The following is a 24,396-nucleotide window of genomic DNA, read 5'->3' on the forward strand; positions in this document are numbered from 1 at the left end:
CACAGAGAATGTCAAGCGTACTTAGAAAACAAAACAACCCATGGTACACAGTAATGTGGACTTTCTCCTCAAATATAATAAATTATTTACATGGTATCTTGATTATAATCTTGCCATTACTAACAAATAGACATTTGGTATTGACAAAAGCTGCAAGAACTAAAAACAAACAAACAACAACAACAAAAACTTCCATCAAATATAGATAATAATCAATGATGAAATTTTGTGGTTGAATATTCAGGCATGTTTACTCTGCATGGTGAAACACTATGGAACTCTTAGTGCCACTGCCATCACTTGAAAGTAGTGAAAAATTCCTAGCATGGGAAACATAAAATGTACTGTATTTATGAAATAAAATATAAACGTACAGTCAGGCAAATGTGCTGTTGTTGCATTCTAAAGAAACTCTAAATATGAGTTGCCACAGCATTTGCACAACCGCAAAAAATGACCAGTTACTGCAAATCCTGATTGTACCTTTAATCTTTCAAAATAGTGGTATGGAAAAATTCTGCAATAAGTTTCCTCATGATATGAATCATTACATTGACGTCATAATGCCTGTTATTTATTTGTTTGTACAAGGTAGACATTTCTGAAAATGTGTAACAAAATGCATTTCTTTCGAAGATTGTAACATAATGCAGTGAACTTTTTCTGAAAACAAACATCAAGTCAAATGGCTCAGATTTGAGATGGGCTGCCTCATATTTCAGCCATTCAGAAAGTAAACAAGCTTAGTAATAATGCAAGCACTGTCATAGTGCAGTCTTATTTACTTACTGCAGTTTCACCACAAAAAAAAAAAAATCCATTTTAATATTTTGTGACCCAAATATCAATAGCCCATTTAATTTTGTCAATACCGGTGTTTTATTTTATTTCAATATATCTGATTAATCTTTAGTTAACTGTTGCATTCAGGTTTGTAAAGACTCTCATACATTACAGAACTGTTTACAATGACAAAAATGACTTGTTTACATCTCTGCTTAGCGCAAGGTTAGATCTAATGTCACTTGTGTACTGCAAAATATACTGAAAACATACAGAAAAAAAGTTTATTAAGAGTTAGCACGAGCAGATTTTGTCTACTTCATCCTTTTAAATTCCACATTTTTGTTTTTATTTTGTTATAATAACATATACCTCACCAGAACTATAAATTAGAGAACATCTACAGATGTTTGTGTACTAGTAATAACTATATTTTGAAACTCAAATTTAGATGTTAATAGTTAGTTTAAGGTAGACATGGTCTTTTATACTGTATGTTGCAAAGCATCAGTCTGTGTCAACACTATGAAATCACTGTCGCTCCACCAGGAAACGCCAGTATTTGGATTATTAATTAAAAACAGTAGCAGTGTGATCTAAATGATGTCATTGTGCTATGAGACTGCTGTAACTGCAAACATGACTGCAGCAGTAGAGCTCATTCAGCTCATTAATTGTAAAATTAGTTTTTTTGATTCAGAAAAACAACTTTACAGTTATTACAGTTTCGAAAACAAATCTTGATTTCGTTTTTGCTTTAGGTCAATGTGATTTTTTTTTTTTTTTTTACTGTGTCAGATGATGTAGAAATAACAAAATGAATGCACATACCTTCAAAACAAAATGACACTCGTAACTAATTTATACCACAAATAGGTAGTGTTGAAATGCATTTTATAAATGTCCATAAAGGACATCATAAACCACAGGTGGGGAAGACATGAATTAAGTTAGTATTATGCTTTGTAACACAAAATTAATAGCAGGCACCATTACCCTTGGTACACTGGCTGGTAATATACATAGCACAGTCCTCAGTTGTGGTTCAAGGCACTCTAGCAGGCTTGTTCACCTGAAATGTACAGTACAGTCTGTTAAAGTTCTCTCTTTTCTCAGTGCAGGTCTTGTTTGATACTTTTTGAGCATGCGATAATGTGTTTTTGACTAGTGCGTTGAGAAATTAGCGATCGCTGCAGGACGCGGTGAAAAATTGACGACAGTGATGTCATGATCTTGCTCATCAATAATGTGTTTTGTTTTAGTGATTATTTGTTGTTGTGGTATTCTGTGAAAAATAATGATTGTGTTATACCTCAGTCTTTCATTCACTTTGTCCAGTTTATGCACATATGCAGAGAGAGTTAATATTTACAGAAGTATAAACAGTGTCTATACACATCTAGACAAATTTAAGGGCATATTGCTGTACCTTATAGCATTTACATATGTGTACAGCTCAAGGTGTAAAGGAAGTAGATTCTGCACAAACACTAGCAAGCTAAATAGATTTTGATGAAAAATATACATTCTGTACATATGCCTATGCTAAAATTCAGTTATGCTACATAGGCTTTATGAATATGTACAATAATACTGAATGTAAACTACAGATGATATGCCTACGTTGTTGGCCTGAGTATTTTACATGTTCATGTGGGATTACTACATTGTAAGCAACTACATGCTAGCAACTGCAACAGATAGAATTGCACACTGCTAGGCCTAACTAGCACTCAAAAGAAACTCTGATGTATTTTTATAAGTGTAAGTACAGTGATTGTGAAGCTACATGGTCCTATTTCTAGAACTAGGAACCTCGCTGGGGGAAGAAGGTGCTGTCCAAGAGGGGGAGTGCACAGCAGTGAAAGCAAAGACTTCTTGGTTATGAGTGGCAGTCATTGCTGGCCAGTGGTCCATGTCTAAGTTTGGGGCGGTCAGCATCCTTCCGTAAGGGTTACCAGGCACCATAAAACTGCGCTGTTCTTGTGAAGTGTCCGTCGGCATCACAGAGGCATGGGAATCAATCTGCGGCCATGAAAGAGACAGCTGAGAAGCATTCTGTTCTTGTGAAGTGTCCGTCTGTATATCCTGGATCTGGTTAGTTGCTGTGGTCTTAGACTGAGGGAGCGTGAGCGTGAAGGAGCCCTCACCCCTTCTGCCCAGTTATCCACCAGTCTATGAAGCTGCTGTGTGAAAGCATCTGTCTTGTTGTTGCTGTTGTTAGTCTGTGCTTGGGCGAGACCAGTTGGCTGGTGAGGAGGTGGAGTGGATCGAGGAGGCACTGGGGACTGATTAGACGCAGCTGACGGTGTTCCAGATCCTATTTAGTATGTGATTTGGCGATGTTTGTTTGTTGGTGAGGATTTTGTACAATTCACAGTGTCTGTGACCATATTAAATAACTTATTAAACTTGACTGTTAATACTGCTTTAAAATTAAGGGAATCAATCTGCGGCCATGAAAGAGACAGCTGAGAAGCATTTAAGCATGCTTGGGCGATGCATGTGTTCGACTGTATAGTAACAAATACTCAAGGAGGTGATAGAGAGCTATATCGGCCCTTTTAGAGAACTTGAGGTAAGTTATAAACTGTTAGCTGTTAGACATATTTCGAATTGGAACTCTTCAAGAAATTGAACTTGTGTAGTTAGAAGCATTAGGAGCAACAGTGTCAAGGTTTCAGCTTAGGCAAATTGAATGTTTAATGTCTAAAGTTTAGAAATTAAGAAAAGGCAATAGTTACTGCTGCCACGTTCTTTGCCCAGGCACAGGCGTTTAAGTGTTGACCCTACAAAAAGAAAAGTTTAAATTAGTTTTCTGTAGAAAATCACTGCACAAAGAGTCACACAAATAGGTGGAACATGTCATTTAACTTTTTTAAAGTTGCAACAGTTAAAAAAAACTTCATAAGAGGTAAGTGATTACAAGTCAAAATGTTAAAACACTGAAATTAAGTGAGGATCAACTAGTAAACGTATCCAGAGGCATAACAACATTGCCATCAAAAACAGACAGTTAAATAAAACAAAACATTTTGCAGGGATAAACAGAATAGGAAGAAAACACAGGATGATCAAAGATGACGCATGAATACTGATAAGCAAAAAGATAATTGATTAAAGAGAAGAAGAAAGTGGGAGAAAGATAGCAGGCGCTCCCAACATATGACGTGGAGAATGGCTTGAAAGGAGAGAGATACAAACAGATGGACAGAGAAACAGGCCCACTGAGGAATCTAGCGCGTGGTTTGCTACTGGATTTATAGGTGACCTGCGCAGATGCCTGGGGAGAAGGAGGCCAGCCTGTGGACAGAATTAAAGAGGTGAGAGAAAGGGTGAGATCCACTAACTCAAGCAACCAGTATCGAAGGGTACACACAGAAAAATTACATTATTTTAAATGCATTCACAAAAATAAATCTGACTGTAATTCATCATCTTAATGTGAAAGCCTCCATGTAAAAGTCCCATTGATTTCATTAATTATTTGGGACTCAATTTGGGAATTATAAGACTTATGGAAAATGTTTTATAATTATTTGGGACTCAATTTGGGAATTATTTATAAGACTGTTTTTTTGTTTTTTTTTCAGTATGTTTATTTCTATGCAGGTGGGTGATCAATTGATACTGACTGGATAATAGTTTCATCCAGTATGTTTATTTCTATGCAGGTGTGTTGTTGTTTGTTAGTTTGTTGATTTTCACAGGGCTGTAGCTTTAGTGTAGTGAAGCTTCCCACATGGAAAGAAACTATATGTGGATATATGCGCATATATGCGTATATATGCCACATATAGGCAAAATTGAGGTGAATATATGTGCATATACAGGAAATATAGGTCGCGTAGTTGATGACGTCATCCGCATGCGTCCAGCGCGCTATATTTCATCTTTGGCGCCGAAAGATAGTGGCTGGGAATAAAATGGCGATAACAGCGTTGGAGATCCGCTATGTCCTACTTGAATGGACTGAGGGTGAGGATAAAGGGGCCCATAGTATTTTGCCCCTCGACTGTAGAAGAAGAAGTGGCCGGCAGCCAGCTGAGAGCAGATAGGCACATCTATTAATTCGAAGCTCACGGAGCTGAGAAGAGCAACAAGATAATTTTTTTTTTTCTGTTCAGTTTTTTTTGTCTTATTTTGTTCTTGTACTATTTGATTGTTCTTGTAAATACATAATGTACATTTCTACATTTTGGACTTTTATTTATGTTGCCTAGCAGCTATGGATTTTAATTTTACTATTATAGGTGAACATATAGGTGCATATATACGTGCATATATGTACCTATATAGGTATATGTATGCACATATATATATGTGTAAATATATGTGTGCATATATGTACATATATGTGTACATATATCATATATATATATGTGTGCATATATGTACATATATGTGTACATATGTGTACATATATGTGTATATATATATATATGTGTGCATATATGTACATATATGTACATATAATATAGGAAAACGGCCAATTTTTTATATGTCACATATATTAAAAACCTATATCAAAACCTATATTGAAACATATATGTTTATAGGTTTTATAGGTTTTTTCCATGTGGGTCTAAAGCCAGATTATTTATTTTACTAGCATAAGGAATTTCCTCTTAAAGTGCATGCTAAGAAAAAGGAATAAAAGTCACCTTGGCCAGGCTGGCTGTGTGGCCCAGGTCCTTCTCCCTGTAGACCAGAGTAGATGTTGTCGGAGGAGAGAGATCCTTTGAGAGAGCAGGGCTGTTGGGTCTGAACCGGAACAGACACAGAACAAGGTAGAGTCCCTGTCCCAGAATAAGCCTTGCCATGGGACAAGTTGGAAGCCCTGGCTGGAGACCCATTCAAGCTTGGGGCAGCCTCTGCTGAAAGAGGAAAATTACATGTCGAGATGCTCTTGGGTAGATTCCAAATGCTAAGATCCTTTAAGTTGCCTTACTTATATATGAATGTGATATTTTAACTCTACAACTAACCTGATTTTGTTAAATCATTAGGTTTGCTGCTGTCACTAGTTTTGGAGGCAACGTTTCTTAGCTGTTGTACTAGAGGACTGAGCAATTTGCCAGCTTTTAGTTTGTGTCTGCTGGTCTTGCGCTTGCGTCCAGCAGGGGCCGCTGTGGGCGGGATGTAAAGACCTGGAGGAGGTGATTTCCCTAATCTGATGTAGAGAAGCTCAATCTCTTCTCGGTGGTGGGCCTCCAGTTCAGTTACCTCCTTCATATGCCTGTATAAAGATGAAGCGAGCAATTTTTATTTATTGCTCTGATTACTTTTCATTGATTTTTTATTATTATGTGAGTAAAGGTGAGTACATAAGTGTTATTTTCATTTTTTTTTTTTTTTTTGTATCTATCTCTTTATATCTGAGTCCTCCATCTCTGAATCATTGTCACTGCTGACATAGGCTCCCTTTCTGCTTGGCGAATCGGAGCTTTGCACGCTACTACTGCGGCCAGAGCGCCTCAGAAAAGCCACTGCCCTTTTCATGAAGTCACTTCCTCTCCTTTCAGACCTACCATGACGAGATGGCGTTGTGGGGGCCATTTTGACAGGGCTGCTCTCAGCCCCAGAGTCAGAAGACATGAAACGGGTCTGAACGGTGACATCTGCTGAAACTGAGGTTTGTGTCCTTGGCAGAGAGCCTCGTTTGGTCAGAGGAGGTGGGGCATCCAGATAAAAGTCAGGTGGGGCGGAATATCTGCTGCTGTGCTTCCTGCGTGTGACCTCATCTTCTGTGCTGACCACTGAGAACCTGCCGACAGTAGTAGCTGAAACAGTTGGCTCTTCATACATGGCACATTCTCCCAAAAAACCACCAGGGTGTGCTGGAGATGCTGTGCTGCTCAGGCTACGCTGCTTTCGGCCTTGACCTGACAGAATGTCAGTAGAGCTAGGCGCCATCTAATCCAGAGAATTGAAATCAAAACAAAAATACAAAACACTGATATTTTAAGAATTATTTTACATATTACATTAACAGACAACCATTACTACATCATAAAAATTACATTTGGTACTAACACAAAGTGGGCTCCCAGATTATTAAACTGGGAATTAACAATTTATTAACCTGTATTTCCCTGCAGAAATTATGAGCATGCTGTACATGATGTACCTTATATCGACTTCTAGATCCAGAACAAGAGGTAGAGTGTGGCATCACAGGTCTTCTGGGCACAGTAACTGTGGAGAAAGATGGCTTTAATTTTCTTATTGTTTGTAATTGGTAAATGTTTCTTGAAGAGCATTTGTCATGAGAAAAAATAAGATAAAAATGAAATATTGCCTTACCTGCAACCGCAGAGTCACTAAGAGCACTTAAACTGTCTACACGTTCTGGAATCTGTGGCTAAAAGACAAAAAGCAAATGTTTTTAGGTGGTGGTTCATCAAACACAATCCTATCTAAATTTGAGATATCTTCAAATTCAAAATGGTTTTTAAGACATGCTGACAACAAGGGAATAGCTACTGGTAATAGGTGAGTTCATACAAACATGTAAGTACTTGGGTACCCATGCCTCACACCTCAATACAGTTTATCTATTTAAAAAAAACATAAGAATGACAGATAGAGCTTAAACTTACCAACTGCTCTCCTGCTCTGAATCGTCCCTCTCCCATAAGACTAGGTGTGCTGGTTCCTGACCCTCCCACTGCACTCTCTGGTCCAGGCGGGGATTGAATATACTCCGTGCCAGATCCTGGAGTTTCAGCAGCACTTCCCGATGGGTACATGGGAGCATACTCTTGATACAGTAAATTCCTCAGTTTCTCGTCCAGAGTCTTGATAGTGCTGTCTACAAACCCTCCTCTGGTACGTGCCTCTCCATCTGATTCACTAGGGACAAAGTGTTGCTGTGAAGGAGCGGGGCTTTGAGGCAGGGAAGGTGCCTTAGTTCCACTCACAGTCGACACAGGCTGCTGAAGTACCACAGGCTGCTGGGTTCGTTCCACTCGACTAGATGTAATGGAGTGGAGTTGTTCGCGAGCAGACGTGGTGTCTTGTGATGGTTGTGGCATCACAGAGGATGACCTCTGAGCCCCGCTGCTCACTTCAAGGGACAGCGGCATGACCAAGGGACAGCAGGGCGTGTCCTCCACCATGGAGACAGCACATGCAATTTCAGCCATCTGCTGAGCAGTGTGCATGGGGGAAACTGAGCCTAATCGGCCACTCTGGGTCTCATCCACAGAAAGAGAGCTTTGAGGATCCATGCATGGTTGGGATTGTTGCACACTGACTTTGGCGGAGCCCAAATGTGGCCCCTCCTCTGGATGGGAAGCAGGCTGCACTGGCATTGCAGTGGCTTGTGGGGCAGGGGAAGCTTGGGAAAGAGCAGTCAAAGAAAGAGGATCAGTGGTGGTCATAGAGAGGGGGCTCCAAACCCCATAGTGATCGCTTCCTCCAGATGGAGTTGCTGTGGCACAGGCTTCTGAATCTGTGGAATGAAAGCAAGCAAACAAACAAAACAAAATCTTAGGAACCAATAACCATCACGTTCAACTCAACCTTACTCGACATTAGGAAGGCCTTTTCTTTCGGAACATGCTACACAACACTTTTTTTTTTATATCTTTTTTTGTGTGAGTTGGAGTATTGCAGTGCTCTTTTGGGGTGTTTTAGAGAGTTTTATCTATCTCTACAACTAATCCACAATGCGGCTGCAAGATTAGTCTTTAATGAGCTGAAAAGAGAGCATGTCACACCTCTGTTCATCAATTTCCACTGGATGCCAATAGCTGCTCGCATAAAATGTAAGACATTGATGTTTGTCTACAAAACAACCACTGTCTCTGCACCATTTACCTAAATTCACTACTTCAGACTTATTACTTCTAAGTACTTATTTTCTTTTTTATAAAAAATTACCTTCTAACACTAGCGTTCTCTATTGTTTTTCTAATCTATCTAATTGTTTTTTTTATTTATTATAAAATAAACCCTTACTACTTGTACTGTTACATGAACTGAGACTTGTCACAGTGCTTACATATTATTCCTCTATTGTTGGTTTTGATTGTTTCTATTGTCTTCATTTGTAAGTCACTTTAGATAAAAGTGTTTGCTAAAAGACTAAATGTAAAATGTTACACAACATATTCTAAAAAAGACTATGAAACATACAATTTACTCTTTTTGTAAGGAGTAGGGGACATGCCGATACAATTGTGATATAATGCCTAACAAGCAGTTTATTCTTTGTTCCAATATTTCTGTATCTGTATTATTCACACTGAGTAATATCTTAACCCGACATTACCCATTGATGCAGAGGCAGATCCTGTGCTGGGTTCTGGTGGCTGGGCTGATGCACTCTCACTAGGCTGAGCTGTCCCATCAGTTACTGTTGTTGTGGATGGAGATTGTGTAGATGGACCTCCATCTGAGGATCCATCCTGACTGGCAGCAGGAGCCTCTTCCACAGGGCAGATGATGAACCATCTCTTACCTGTGTGCAGAACTGAACAAAGGACAAGAACCAATGCTAACTGTTTGATTCATTCTTCAGCAAACATTTGGGGAGCATGAATTTTAAATTTGCCAATTACAAGTGGACAGGACAAAAAAAGATTACCATTTTGTTGATAAACAGGCTGGGGGGCCCCAGGTTGCTGTTCTTTTATTCCCTGGATATTAACAGGAGGCTGTTAGTATTCAACTCATTTTAGTGAATTTTCACCCACACATTGCAAATTTGAGATGTCAGATTCTGACTACCTGTATTACCTCTCCCCCTTGATCGCTAGGAGTTTGTCCTTGCAAATGACTTGTCCCAAGTTCTGATGTCTTCTCTCCGTCCATGTCCTCGCTTAGAATGTCCTCTGCCTTGTCGACAATGTCTTTAAGCTGATCTATAAAAATTTCCTTTTCTATTGGTAGAATGAAACCATTTTCTACCTGATACACAAATGAGAGAAACAAAATGTACAAAGCTGCACAGAAAACAGTGTCTAAAAAGGTAATAGGATTAAACAGCTTTATGCTTCAGACAAATCACTAAACTGATGGTAGACTATACACATTTACATTTTAATTTCAAATCTTAAGCAGAACAATATTGTTTTGTAATGTTCTGAAAGTCAGCGCAGAACCTTAACCTCACCATATAAGTGGCTATTTCTTCAGGTGCGTCTCCGTCTAGGTCAAATTTGAAAGTCACCATTTTATGATTGTGTGTCTCCAGCTGGCATTCCACCATCTTGTCACCTGTTTTACTAACCTGGAAGTACAACATCACGTTAAGAGGTAACTGCAAAAAACAGTTATATTTAAAAAGAAGAAATGTTTTATCCTCACATTTAGCATGCTTAGCTTTGGCTTGTTAATTTTTTCCTGGCGTGAGCGCGTACGAGTGGATTTGCGGTGGTGCTTTCTAGGTTTGCCATCGCCCTTTCCTCCACCAGTGGGTCCCTCGTAGCTGTCACTCATTTCTTTACCAGAACCTGCATCTTGGTTTAGGCTAAACAAACAAGACAGAATAACCTGAAGATGAAGAAATTGATATTGGTAAGTTTGAGTTTGTTTTTATTGTATTGTTTTAATGCATTGGGTTGTATCTGCCACTATAAGTAGGTCAAATACACCCATTGTTGTAAATAAAGAATCACATGATGTTTGCATTCAATCAGATATGCAATTTCCATAAGTTTTTCCATAAAATAACATCTACCTACCTGTCACATACATAACTATGGAATGGAATAGATACAGGTGCCTGTGAGGAAAACTTTATTTCAGTGATCCATGTGGTACTTTGTTTTAAGAATACATATTATAGTCATATAAAGGAGGCTTTATGCCTACTGTTGCCTCAGTGCTGGGCTGAAATGGGCTGGGCTCTGGTGCAGGAGGAATATGCATTGAAGCAGTGTCTGCCATTTGCTGAGTTGTACTGGGCATGCAAGTACTTTCAGGGACAGCATATCCTGTCTGTATGCCAGCAGGCTGCAGAGGAGGCTCCATGGTGTCAGGTGGGGCTCGGGCAGTGGTAAACTTTTGCTCTGACTGCCTGTCCTGTGGAGGAGACTGGATCTGCGACACAATGGTGTGAGCTGGGGCCAGGATCTGCATTTCCTCATGGCGAGGAAACTCCTGTCAAAGAAAAATGTTCTGCGACAGAAGCCTTGACCTCAATTGTAATACTCACAGAATAATACTAATTATTCTGTATCATTGTTTTTTTGTATCATTGATTGCTTAGTGAACCTATTGTGAATGTAATGCTGATTTTTGTACTTGTATTTTTCTGTGTATTTAATGTTATTTTATGTTTTTTTGATCTTGTGTGTTATTATGATACACATTAACCATATAAAAAAACAATCCTTGCATTAAGCAAGAAAGAAACCACATCATTTACCTCTGTAAAAGGTTCAGAAATAGATGGGTCTCGCTGGAGGAGGGAGGCTGGATTAGGGATGGGAAGGGAGGGCTGTGTTGGTTGGGGTTGAGATTGGAAAAGGGCATCTTCTGGTGGTGGAACTGGGGAGTACATCTGCTGCAGATGTTCCTCGGGAGGAAGCATGGGTGGGGACAGGGCCATAGCCAAGAGAGGTATAGTGGTAGGAACATTCAGAGGGGTGGACACAGGTGTGCCTGCTCCTAGCATGCAGGGTACATTTTGCATTGGTTGTATGGGAAGAGGAGCAGTGATAGGGCGTGGTGAGTAGCAGGGGGAAGATACAGGAGGAGCATTTGTGGGGTAGGGAAAAGAGTAAGAGACTGAGGAGAAAGGTATTGACTCTGTCCCTGCAGATGTGCCCCCTTCTGGCAAAAGAGGATATTTCGAAGGAAACTAAAGAATAAAGAGCGAGATAAAAATGTAAACAGCCAGAGGTAAGCTAGAAAGCTACATTTTTGCATGTAGAATTAAGAAAATCCCTCAACTTCTGCCATCTAATGTTGAACAAATTTCACCCTTGCTAAAGACTTTTAGTTCTCGTGTCTGAGATGTGTTGCACACATAGGCCTAGTTACAGGTTTCATGAACTTACCTGTGTGGCAATTTGTAGAGGCTGGAGAAGGGGTGTCTGAACATTTAGCTGTGGTTGTGAAGGAAGGCTAGTGGTGCTGAACATTGAAGAGGATGACTGTAATAGATGCTGTGGAATGGACTGAGGATCTGAACATGGCTGCACTAGGGGCTGAAATGTTGATAAAGTCTGGGAAAGACAGAGAGAAAAAAGAAAAAGAATTGATTTTAAAATTAAAACTAATTTCAAGAACACTTAATCCAGAATTGATTTTAAAATTAAAACTAATTTCAAGAACACTTAATCCATAGCTCCCATGGATTATGCTGCCTATCACATCTTTATCTAAGTCAGTGATAAAATTTAATCAATTTTCCAGAAACTAATGAAAAAACCGTGAGGATGTTTATACAGATTGGCCTGACTGAAACTGAAATCCAAAAATTTCCAGAACATTTTTAAAAAAGACTATTAAGCTAACACTTTGCTAAGACACAGGAATGCATCCATCCTCATTTAAGGGAGGTCAAACCTATAGCAGCCTTACCTCCTGTGCTAGTGGTACAGTTGTCTGGTTTTGCTGTGCCAAGAGGGCAGAGGCAGGAATGCTTTGTGGACGAGCATGTGGTACAGGAGTAGCTGGAGCAGAGATGGTCTTAGATGAAACCAATTGTGCAGAAGGCTGAGAAACACATGCACAAACACAAATCTTAATACAGGAACATCTGCAATTAAGCACACAGCCAAAAGCAGTTCTTCAAGATATTAGTGGAATAGCAAGTCTAGCAGCACATGGTTTGATGTGACAGGTAAATTATTGGCTACTGACAGGGAACAAAAGAAGAAAATGTGTGATATCAAACATCAGAGCAGTGATTTGCTCTACAAACAGGGGTTTTTGCTCTAAAAGAGACTACGTACAGGGTGACAGGGATAATTTGCAGTGTTGCAGTAGCAGTCATTTATTGTTCAGTCAGCTTGCTGTGCCATCCTCTAGCAGTCTTTTAAGAGTCTGTGACGTTCAAAAGGACATAATAGTCCCCTGAAGACTATTTACTTATTTATTTTTTTATTATTTTTTTTTTTAAATAGCAGTGATTAGATGAAATACATTTAGTTTAGTTCCGAAAACAAATTAGAATTTTCCTCTTTAAGTATTATTTTTAGGAATAGGAATAGAAGTGGTAGGGATTGGTTTTTAGGTTTAGTAGCATTAATTAAATTGGAAGTGGGTGAAGGTGAGGATTAGTTTTTGTTGTTGGGGTTAATGCTTTTTAATTTTATTTTTCACCTACCACAAGACCTGATCCAACTTCACTATCCTGCACAGAAAAAGACCCAGTTTCCTTATGTGACAGGGGTACGTACAAAGAGCCTACGCTTTGGACCTGAGGTACAAGGAACCTAACACTAGCATCACTGTAGCCATCTCCAGCTTGTGCCCTGTCAATCAGCACTGGGGAACTGGTTCGCCGATTGATGATATGATGTAGACAGTGATGGAGGTGAGACAAATCTGAGCTTTCTCCCAAACTAGGAGAATGTGACCCAATCATGGAGATAGGGGACACTGGAGAGGATGACCTGAGTGGGGACAGTGGATCAACTGGTGGAGATATGGACATATGTCTGGAAGATGGGGAGACCGGTGAAGGTATAGATACATAGACGGGGGTAAACGCAGTGGTGTGGCTTAGTGATGACATGTTGTTAGGTGCAGCTATCACAGGAATCTGTGAAGGAGAATGGCTTTTATGGACTGGAGAAGGTGGGGTGACTTGAACTGGTATTGAACTTGGTATGTTCTTATTAACAGAAACTTGCTTTGGAGGCAGCGTAGATATATATGGAGACTTAGGGGTCATATAGATTGGTGAGCTGGAGTCTGGATGAGCTAGATCAGGTGGGAACGATGGTTTTAATGAGGAAAGAGGGGGCATGTTTTGGTGGATGGGGGAAGAAGAGGCATGACCGAGAAACTCTCGACCCCCTGACCTTACAGCCAGTAACATTGCCTTACAAGCCTGGCAGTAATGTGGGTGGACTTCAGAGTTCCTCCTACTGAATGACACTGGCTGTGCCTGAGAATTCATTTTCACCTGCTCTGAACTATATGCAGCTCTGGTGTCTTCAGAAACATTATTTGGTGTCTGATCTTCATTTGTGAATGATGAAGAACCTACGAAGGCACTTTTAGACAACAACTGATCCATTTCATCCTTAGAGCTTCCTTCAGGTTTGTGACAGCTATATGCCTGATGATGCAGCTGTTCTAACAAATTTTGAAGGTCAGTCCTCCTCTGTAATTTGTCGAGGAATGAGGTGCTGCTACGCCTGGTCCCAGTCAAATTATCGGGGGATAGCAAAGGTCTTTGGTTGTCACCAGGAACACTTCCATGTCGCTGCTAATTCAGCCACAGTTTGAGGGGGAAAAAAACACATTTTTTAAATGTAGACAGTCATCATGACATAACAAAAAGTTCTAAGGGAAGAAAAGAATGGGAATAAAGATGGTGGTCTTGGAGTTTTCCAACAAAGTAAAGCTCAAATGCAATGATATGGTGAATTTAAATACAAACTTACAGGTGAATGCTGGTAGGCGCTCTGATGCAGGTGTACAGAAGATTTTTGAAAAGCCCCTTGATGTAGCTGATGAGTTGACTGCTGATATTGCTGGTGGAGCTGAATGGTGGGTTGTTGCTGGGGTGCGTGTGGCACCAAACCATGGGTCTGTGCTTGTGCAGCATGGTGCATGGGAGCACTAGGCTGTTGTTGGGCTCCCTGGGGTTGCTGAGGACTAGGTTGTTGCTGGGTCCCATGGAGTAACTGAACTATGGTTTGTTGTGGGACACCTTGGGGCATTTGTAGAGCAGGTTGTTGTTGAGTGCCCAGAGGCAGGTGTGCAGTAGACGCCTGTTGGGCACCTTCTGGCAACTGAACCAGAAGCTGTGTTGGAGGGCTTAAGACCCTTTGTGCAGTGGAAATGGACTCAGAGAGGGATTGCTGAGAGGTGTTGTCTTGGTTGCCCGAAGTGCCTGTTACCATTGTTGAGCCAGCACTGCTGTCTGCTGCATTAGTTGGGACAAACAACACAAAGTACATATTCAAGTTGTTGAGGTAAGGGAAATTGTTGCACACCTGCATTAAGTCAGTTAAGCAAAACATAATATAATCAAGTTAAATATAATCCAGTGAAATAAATGTATTGGTTCTGTGGATATTACAGCATATTATTGGTTCTGTGAATATCGTTATTAATCTCAGACCCATTCATATAATGACTGATTTAAAAGGATTTTACTTTAAATTAGTTTAAAAAAGAAACACGTTATTGTATTTGTATTTTTTGTTTTTGTGTGTTTATATTAATTAGGTTTAAGAGTGTCAACTATACATATATCTGTAGATGTCTCTCACGTGTAGCTGTAGTAGCACCTGTTGGGGCAATGCAAATCAGGCTGACCGCTTCAGTCTGTAGCTCCTCTTTTTCGGATGGAAGACTGGGTGGTCCAACCACTGGTGGACTTGTGGAGGGCACCTGAAGGAGATTTTGTGTCTGAGTCTTGGTGCTTCTTTCTTCTGTCTTTCCATTACTGGCTGAGGCGCTCCGCTGTCTTCTCCACTTTATTAGAGACACACGGTCACGGATAGACTTACCCACAATCTTCACATCAGTCTCTAAAAAGAAGCCAGAGTCCACCTGCCAGAATAGATAATTGAACAACTCTTAAATGGTGACTATTACTTTTTGAATTAATTATGAATAAGTATTCCAAACTGTGAGTATCTAATACATGTCTGTGTGTATCTTAAAATGTTCCATTTGTAAAAATCATGTTTGTTTACCATTTCCTGGGCAACTGTTTCAGGGACTTCTGTGTCCAGGTCAAAGGTGAACTCGATAGCACCGCTGTCTTTATACTTCCCTTTAAGTTTCTTCTGGTCTTCAACCCAAAGCCTTAGAGCAATGGAAGACTTATTGCCATCATCCTCTTCTGCCAGCTCTACTCTCACTCCAGTGTCCTCCGCAAAGAATGCATGATTTAGTAAGTCCTTCATGGAGTACCTTTTTGAAGAGGAAGATGAAATGTAGTTTGTAAAGACCTGAAAAATGTTATGGTGCTATAGCAACCCATATGTAATGCATTCAAATGGACAAGACAAGATGTGCAGAAGATGTTTTAAAAAACAAGTCTGACATCTGAAGGACTATGAACAATGCTATTAAGTTGCTGTAGTAAATGGTAAGTTGGTAATAATGGTAAGTTATTTGACCGATTGATAATCCATGCATGCAGTACACAATCAGAATCAGTATGAATGTATTTTGTTAGGTTTCAGTTTAGTGAATGGAAGCTTTTTACTGTAAGGATTATTATATATGTAGTTATAAAGGTTTAGATTAATAGGTCGTCGGATCATATGACGTGCTACATCTGACGGGAGCATAGGCTGTTTGACCTTTATGGTTATGTGACAGGAGACTATTCAGCTGATGGACTCACCTTTCCTCCCAATGATGACAGATACACTCTCCAATGATTTCTTTTATTTCAGGCACGGACACCTTACTGAAACTGGCTGGCTTCACACCCTGTGCAGTGAATTAAAAAGGAATCCAACACACACACACATCCATTTTCTTTGAAACCCCTTGCGAAAGGACATTGAAAGACATTTTACAGCAAATAAAAGGAAAATCAAAATTTTCCTTTGTATCTGACTGCAATTACAAAACATGACATAAAGATCTACCAATGAGCAGAATTATTATCTATGTAAATCATATTTATGTTTGGTATAAGTTTTTTATTTTATGGTATGATTTATGTATATATGTTTTTTGAATTATTTTTTATGGATAATACCTTCTATGTAAGACATGATAGTGTATTTTTTCACTCAAGTAATATTCCATTCTAAAAAAAATAATGCCGGTTGGTGAGGAGTACTTTGCTTGAACTTACGCTAGTAACTTTGCGATAGATTTGTGCTGCATTTTGGCACTCTGAGTATGGATACTCGGATGTGGCCATTTCTAGCATACACATCCCAAATGCATACACATCTACTGCTTCATCATAGTGTTCCTCATACATCTCAGGGGCCATAAACTCTGGAGTGCCTAAAATAGGAAGAAACCAAGAAGGGGAAAAAATCAATAACTACATGGATGTAAGCTACAGTCTACATAATCTAAACAGGCTATTTAAATGTTATATTCAGTGTAGCTTAATCTGATGAATCTCAAAACCCTGACTATTACCGATTACACTTTTGGCAAAGGAAGCTCTTTTTAGAGTGGCCAGGCCAAGATCTCCAATCTTGACGGAGCCTGTAGGACCAGTGATGAAGATGTTATCACACTTCAGGTCCCGATGGATGATGGGAGGTGTCCTCGTATGGAGAAAGTGAAGACCTTTTAAGATCTGTCTGCACCAGCTTCGTAAAACTTTTGGTTTCATCACCTTGAATCGCTTCAGATATCTACATAATAACAGAAACAGAGTTGGAGATCATTGTCTTCACAAAATTTCTAAATGTTATATTGTAGACAAAATTGGGTTTTCTGCAAAGTAATGCAACTTGTAATAGAGCAGATTAGATTTCTTGGTGTCCCATAGCTAGCAACTCAAATCAACTAAGATGCTAACCCTGGTGTGATAGCATCAGTTGTTACATGTCTTTGTTTTATTTGACTCACGTTTTCAGTGTTCCAGACGTCATCAGTTCAGTGACTAAAACAATGCACTTCTTTCCCTTAAGAGGAGATTCCCAAAAGTCATAGAAGCGCACAATGTTTGGATGCTGAAGACCTTTTAGCATTTCTGCCTCCTCTTTAAACCTCTGACGTTCTGCTTTGGACAGCTTACGATCCTGGGATGGCAAGGGGTCAGCATTGGTTTTTGAGGTTCCAGGCACATGCCATGAGAAAAGTGAGAGACAAATAGACAGGTGGAAAGAGAGATGGATTGATAAACAAACATATGGTAACAAGATATTTAAGTACTGCACTGAATTTACCAAACTGCCACACTATTGGGAAAACTCGATTATCCTCCTTACAGGAAAAAGATAGCTCTATAAAATAACTCTTGACCAGTGGAAGACATGCATTCTAAAGACATTTGGGTCAATCTTTATTGATTTAAAGCGCACATTCGCTGTAATATCTTTCTGAGGATAGACAGTATATCTGTTTTATTGTATTTTTGTTTTTGTGTGGTCGTGGGGGTGAGGACAGTATCTCTGTACATTATATGACTAAGAAAGTCAAGAAGATCACAGGCAGATAAGAGATAAAAAAAAGCCTACAGTTATGAAAGCATATTGATGCAAGATGAAAGGCAAAATATGCATATCCCTTAAAGAGAGGGATGTGTGATTAACATATTGAAGTCCTTTGATATGTAGTACAAAGCAGCAAATATAATTCAAATAAACAGCATAATTAAAAAAAAAAAATACCCTAACATTTTGTATTGGTGTTTGTCTGATAAACTGAATAGAACCTGAGTCTTCATAAAACTGAAGTCTCTTTAATCAGTATACAAAATGTAACTGTGGGCGGGCAGATACTTGCAGTAGGGCTAAACCTAATGTGTATAGCAGTTGTGCTAGGCTTGAAAATGCTACAGTTACAGTGTCATTGGTGGTTCACATGCTGGTGTGTAGCTATGGTCAAGAAGCTGACCAAATCAATACCTCTGCATCTGCCCTCTTCCTGCTGCTAAATTTGCTAAACACTGACAGGGAGTATCTGTAACATCTCTGTCCCTCAGAGTCAGGCGATGTGCAACCCAATAAAACCTCTGAGACTCACCCCCACACTGCGCCATCTAATAACTCTCATGAACTCAGAGACATGCACATACACACAGACATAGGCTATATTTCATTCGACCTCCCCCATTCTCAATTTACTCTACAGTCTATAAGCACTTCAGACCAAACATGCTACCAGATTCCTAGGTGGTTTCTATAAGAACAAATTGCAAAGTTAAATATGTTAATACATTGAAAAAGTATCCCAAACTTTTATTGCATTTCTGATCAAGTTTAAACACAAATGAATTAAACACTGTGGCATTGATTATTTTCAGGGGTGCGTTAAATCAGAAGCTCTCAAGGAAATGGGCTTTTCATTTCAAAAAGGAAATGGGCTTTTCATTTCTACATATGGCCGGGGTGCGGCTCTGTGACATTTTTTCCCGAGATAATGAAGACTCACAGACAGCAGAAGACAGCAGCTTTTTTAATATGTCCATTATGCTGCTGATGCATCCTTGTCAGACAAATGAGGGATAAGTCAGGTTGGGCGTTCAGCTGTACATAAAATGGTCCATTAGGAATATTTTTTATATTTTCTTGAGAATGCTACTGCTTGATGTGAGGGAAGCTATGTTCCTTAGTACACAGCCATCTTCACCTCATCTGACCTGTTCTTCTGTCTTTTCATTTCTCTCTCTTCTCCCTCCTAGCAGATTTAGGGGACTCAGCAATTTTTGGCTTGCTAAGACAGCTATGCTCTGCAGTCACAATATATGCTGCTAATTCCCTCCATGTGATTTTTAATATTCACAAAGCAGGATAAATCCTATGTGATTTTAATATTAAAAAAGCAGGGTATATCCATACAATGGCTGTATTACAGACAGTAACACTGTCTCAAATATAGAATAGAATAAAAAAGGAAGTAAGTCACTCATTCAGAGAGACAAAGCAAAAATTTCACAAGTATGAACTGAGAGCCCCTTTTATATAACACTGCTCACACACAGAAACAAAAACCAGACCATCATCATGTATAACATCAGAACTCCAGAGATCATAACTGCCTAGTCATCCTTCTATGGACAGTGAATGTAGAAATAACCCTGTCTTCCCAAAATCAAAATAAGCTTCTTCTTAGTAGTCTACAAGTTATTTTTCAATCAACTTTTCTGTTAACTGTATAGAGTAAACATGTTATATGAAAATAATAAAGGGTAAATGTTATTTTATATGATTCTAAGTCATGTTTTACCTGATCACAAATCACAAAGTGATCGGGTAAAACATGACTGTCTTGTTTCGAGTTTAGACCTGAAAATGAATTTAAAAAGAGGAGAATATAAGAGTGATAATGATTTATTTTATTTTTTTTTTTTATTGATTTATTTAGGTAGGTGAGTGTGAATAGACCTGATTTATTGAATGATATGTATGGGGGGGTGATTGTTTATGGATGTGTGTGGATTGTTTATATTGTTAGTTTGTTTGTGTCCACACCCTACTCTAAATGTCTATATCAAAGATTTTTGAGTGAGCTCTGAAAAATACTAACTTTATTTTCATATTTATCACAGGCTAGAAACAGCACAAAGCTGTTTGCAGGAGGCATTATGATGCATCACTTTTAACATGATCCGGCTCTCTCAATATTCCAGAAAGTAATAACAAAAATTGTAACACTTATTATTCTCTGTTGAACTCAGCTGAACCTTAAATTATTCTAGACTACAACACAGAAACAAAGGAAATCTGATCTAGATGTGGTCATGGTGATTCAATCTCTCCATTTTACAATCAATAGTGCTGATAAAAGGAAGAGGCTATATCAGATGACCCGGCAAACTTGTACAAGGAGCAGGCGTTTTGAATGGCAACAGGATCAATCAGAAAAAAACAGACTTTTTTGTTCATAACAAACTACACAGAAGCCTAATCTTTACTTACAGTTCGCAGTTACAGTTTTAATTTTTTTGTTGTTGTTATTATACTAATCTGGTGTTTTTACTTCTATATAATTGATATCCTTTAAGTATATGTCTTGGTTAAATGATGCTCTTTTTTTTTTTTTTTTTTATCAGTGATAATTATTTTAAATAACATGTCAACAAATTTGGAAAGACCAATAAATAAAAAAATGAAAAGGAGTGATAGAATGCCAATACTGCAAGATTTGAAACTCCAGTGGTTAAAATTGAGAATAAGTTGTAACTGCATTTTCCTTACCTGAAGTTCACACCAGGCCACCTCCACATTCAGTGTCCAGGCCTTTATAGACCGTTTTGAAGGACCCTCTGCCAAGTTCAATATCAAACTTAAGAAAGCGTCCACCTGGAGAGGTGGATACGGCTTTCATTTCAGCCTCTTCCTCGTTCTCATCACTTCCAGCTTTCCCTACACTCTTGGACTTTTCAGATGGTTCAGCATCATGTTTTTCCTCAGCATCACTTGTCTCTGGCTCATTGGTGAAGTTCTCTTTTACACCTTTCCCCTGTCCCACCTGACACTCCACGTTAAAGCTTCTCTGGACAGCAATATGTGCACTTTTAACAGGACTGCTGGTGGTGTCGCATTCTGAAATCTCAAATTCTTGATCCTCTGACTCAGAGAACCACAAACTTCTGCGTATAAATCTCTGCCGGACCAGACTTTTGAAATCTGATAGGGGGTATGCAGTTGGATCGCTGGCCCCTCTGTGTGCTGCAGCTGTGGGGTTTGTGTGAGTGGGATGTTCATGGCCATTTTCATAAATTACAGTCTTTTTTGAGGGGACAGAAGGAAATGTGAAGCCCACGGGCTGCTGCTCAGAGTTGGATCCAGTCAAGTTTTCCATGACCAGTGAATCGCTGGACACTCATCTGTGACGTTCATCCGTTTGCATGGTCCTCCTTCAATGAACGCACCTGCAATATGGCAAGTACTTTTAACATTTATTCCTTAAACTAACTCAAATCTTTTTTGTGTCCCTAGTTGTTTCCTTAACAGTAATTAATTCAATAATGACTACTATCTGTTTCTATTTCACTACTAAGTATTCATTAGAAACTAGTACTTATACCAAAAATAAATTGTGTTTAGCACTTGTTCCTTACATACTAGTATTTATAACTCCTCTAGATACAAGAAGATACTAGTACCCTACATATTTACATAGGGAAAAATCTAAATTGTTGTAATGTTTCTAATAACTTTTTCTTTCATCATATATAACAACATTAGGAATTGGTACTTTATATGATATAGTATATAATTTATTTTAAAATTCCTACAAGTAAGTTTTGAAATGTTAGTAACAACTGGAATACTGGAAATTTGTCACCAAGAGCAATAGCTATGGGATAATGACTGGCAGCAAATAAGTAAGTTCTACAAAGTATTTATTAGATATATTACTCACTACTGGAATAAATAAATAAATAAATAATAGAAAATACTGGATTACTTAATACTAAATAAAAAAAGTGCTAGATACATAGGACAGACGCTAGTTCGTATTAAATGAATAAATGTTAAAACGGTTTGCCATACCTGCAATACCAGTCTCTACTGACGCATTTCGACATCATTTGAGGACCGACTGCCAGACTCGTCGTTTACATAAAGGCTTATGGGTAATATTAATTAAGACCAAATATTTTTACAGTTAGCCTATTTAAAAAAGCAAAACAGAAAATATATATAGTAACTGATGGCATTAACTTTCAGTAAATTATATTAAGAGGTAAGCTCCCTTACATCAAAAATTCATGCCACAAATGTACTTTAAAAGCTGTAAAATAATTTTAAAAGATTTTCTTTTCAATATGAAACTAATATCAGTATTTAACTCACCATGCTAGGTAGCTGACAGAGGTTGTCACGTTGTTTAATCCTTCATAAAACTATAAAGTGCACAGCTGTCCCTTGAAATAACATTTTAATGAGTGGTCTTTCAGACGTCTACTTTGACCAAGCGGCCTCTAGCAGCTTCAAACCCGAGTACCCTTGCTTCTTTTATATGTGTGAGTCTGTATGTGAGGTAAATTAAATAGACTGCTGGTTGGTTTGTTTGTTTGATGAGTGAGTAATTTCTTTATTCATCTCGGATAATACGGCACCGACACCTCCCTAAAGATTCCTCCCTCGTTATGTTATAGCGTTTATAGTTAGCTTCGGTTCCGGTGCTGATGCGTTTTCTCACTCGTTATGTTAAAGACTGTGTGTCCAATAAAAGCGTCTGTTTTTAGGCGGTACCCTTATCCTCCTCTACACGGGTCGTCATGGACCCCACGGAACGCTGGGCCCGCCCAAACCTATGTGACGTGACCAGAGCTTGCACGGGGCACGTCACTGTCCTGCAGAGACATAACTAGTCGTCATATTGAACTAATATGATAGTATAACTAAGTTATAAGTAGTTTACAGCTGGGGGGTCGACAGCTTTATAAAAACGTAGTTCTGTGTTTTTACTTGTTTACTGTACACACTGTCACACAGCAGCTTTTAGGCATTGCTCTGTTTTTTTTTTTTTTTTTTTTTTTTTTTTGTTAAAAGTTAGAAATAAAGTCAATGGAGAGCGCTGGATTGTTTCCCCACCGGTGTGGGCGTGGCCTAAATGTGCTCTGGATAAGACTGCTGAATATTTAATGTGAATTAATGTTGTATGACGATGCTTTTTTTTTTATTATCTCACCCCTCCCCTCCTCCTCTTGCTATCTCCCTGAAAGAAAATGTTCCACCTACTGGAGAGAGCCCTTTTTATTCCCTCTGCAATAACACTTACAGTAGGCTATTATTATTATAGGGGAGATGAGGGTGAGTTTTAACATCATGGTTTAACCATAAGTAAGTTAAGTTAAATAAAACGTGTTCACCACCTTCCTGAGGTGATTATTAAAACTGTAAAGTGGAATGACAGAATTGGTGTAAAAAATAAAAACTGTAACAATAGCTTTGCACTTGACATTCAAGGCAAATCTGGGCATATTATATCAAAGTGAGTGACATAAATAAAGACTGAAAAATGTGTTGCAACTATTCTACTACAGACAAAATAATTTAGTACTCAGTTCATTTATGGAAAGTGTATGGACACATTTTTACACAGCAAAAGGATAATCTTTATCGTTTAGAGATTCTAAAAGACAAATGTGCAGTGAGGGTCAGAAATCTTACACACTGCCTAATGTACCTTATATTTATAGAAACTGAACTTCTTCTGTAATACTACAATTAATTAGTCTGTACTTAAAGAACTTGACACATTGAACTGTTGTCAGTGCTCTCTACAATTAAATGATTCTGCTCTGTCCCAAGGTAGTAGGCAATTACCACTACTGAATAGGACCTGAAACACTTAAAGGGATAGTTTACCCCAAAATGAATCATCATCATTTACTTATCCTTAAGTTCCAAACATGTATAGGGTTCCTTCTGCTGAATACAAAAGTTATTTTGAAGAATGTGTGTAACCAAAAAAATACAGAGAAACTCAGTGTCTACCATCCAACTGTTTGGTTGCACACAGTTCTTCAAAATATCTTCTTTTTGGCAGAATGAATGAATGAAAGAATGAATGTTGGGAACAACTTGAGGGTGAGTAAAAGATGACAGAATTTTCATTTTTTGGGTGAAATGCCCATTTAAAATAATAATAATAAAAAAAGGAAAATGGTAAAAGGATATTTTATTGTCACCTTAAAATAAACTGATATTAACATTTTAATAAAAGGGTGTTAATAGTTTAATTAAAGAATATTACAATTCAAATGATTATTTGATAGCCTAAATGTATGAGAAGAAAAGATGCATGAGAGAAAATGTATTTTTATACTCTTTTATATAATAAAATATATCTCTACACAGCCAATTG

General features: G+C 38.5%; 1 protein-coding gene across 1 annotated transcript; it reads right to left on the reverse strand.

The window, feature by feature from the left end:
- Positions 1-2,087: 2,087 nt before the first annotated feature.
- On the reverse strand, positions 2,088-22,556 carry wnk2 (WNK lysine deficient protein kinase 2). Its single transcript, XM_042733807.1, is given in 30 exon segments — positions 2,088-2,855; positions 2,858-3,103; positions 3,528-3,572; positions 3,988-4,086; positions 5,448-5,660; positions 5,772-6,022; positions 6,128-6,699; positions 6,914-6,981; positions 7,090-7,147; positions 7,386-8,239; positions 9,062-9,262; positions 9,377-9,428; positions 9,529-9,699; positions 9,905-10,021; positions 10,099-10,261; positions 10,476-10,516; positions 10,612-10,893; positions 11,162-11,596; positions 11,796-11,963; positions 12,322-12,456; positions 14,358-14,842; positions 15,192-15,474; positions 15,621-15,840; positions 16,280-16,368; positions 16,742-16,899; positions 17,041-17,261; positions 17,479-17,651; positions 20,772-20,799; positions 20,801-21,448; positions 22,377-22,556. Coding segments are annotated over 29 exon segments (6,693 nt in total). The 5' UTR covers positions 21,379-21,448; positions 22,377-22,556; the 3' UTR covers positions 2,088-2,568.
- Between the last annotated feature and the right edge of the window lie 1,840 nt (positions 22,557-24,396).

Source organism: Cyprinus carpio, chromosome B11 (assembly GCF_018340385.1).
Source record: "Cyprinus carpio isolate SPL01 chromosome B11, ASM1834038v1, whole genome shotgun sequence".
In the NCBI taxonomy this organism is placed as follows: domain Eukaryota; kingdom Metazoa; phylum Chordata; class Actinopteri; order Cypriniformes; family Cyprinidae; genus Cyprinus; species Cyprinus carpio.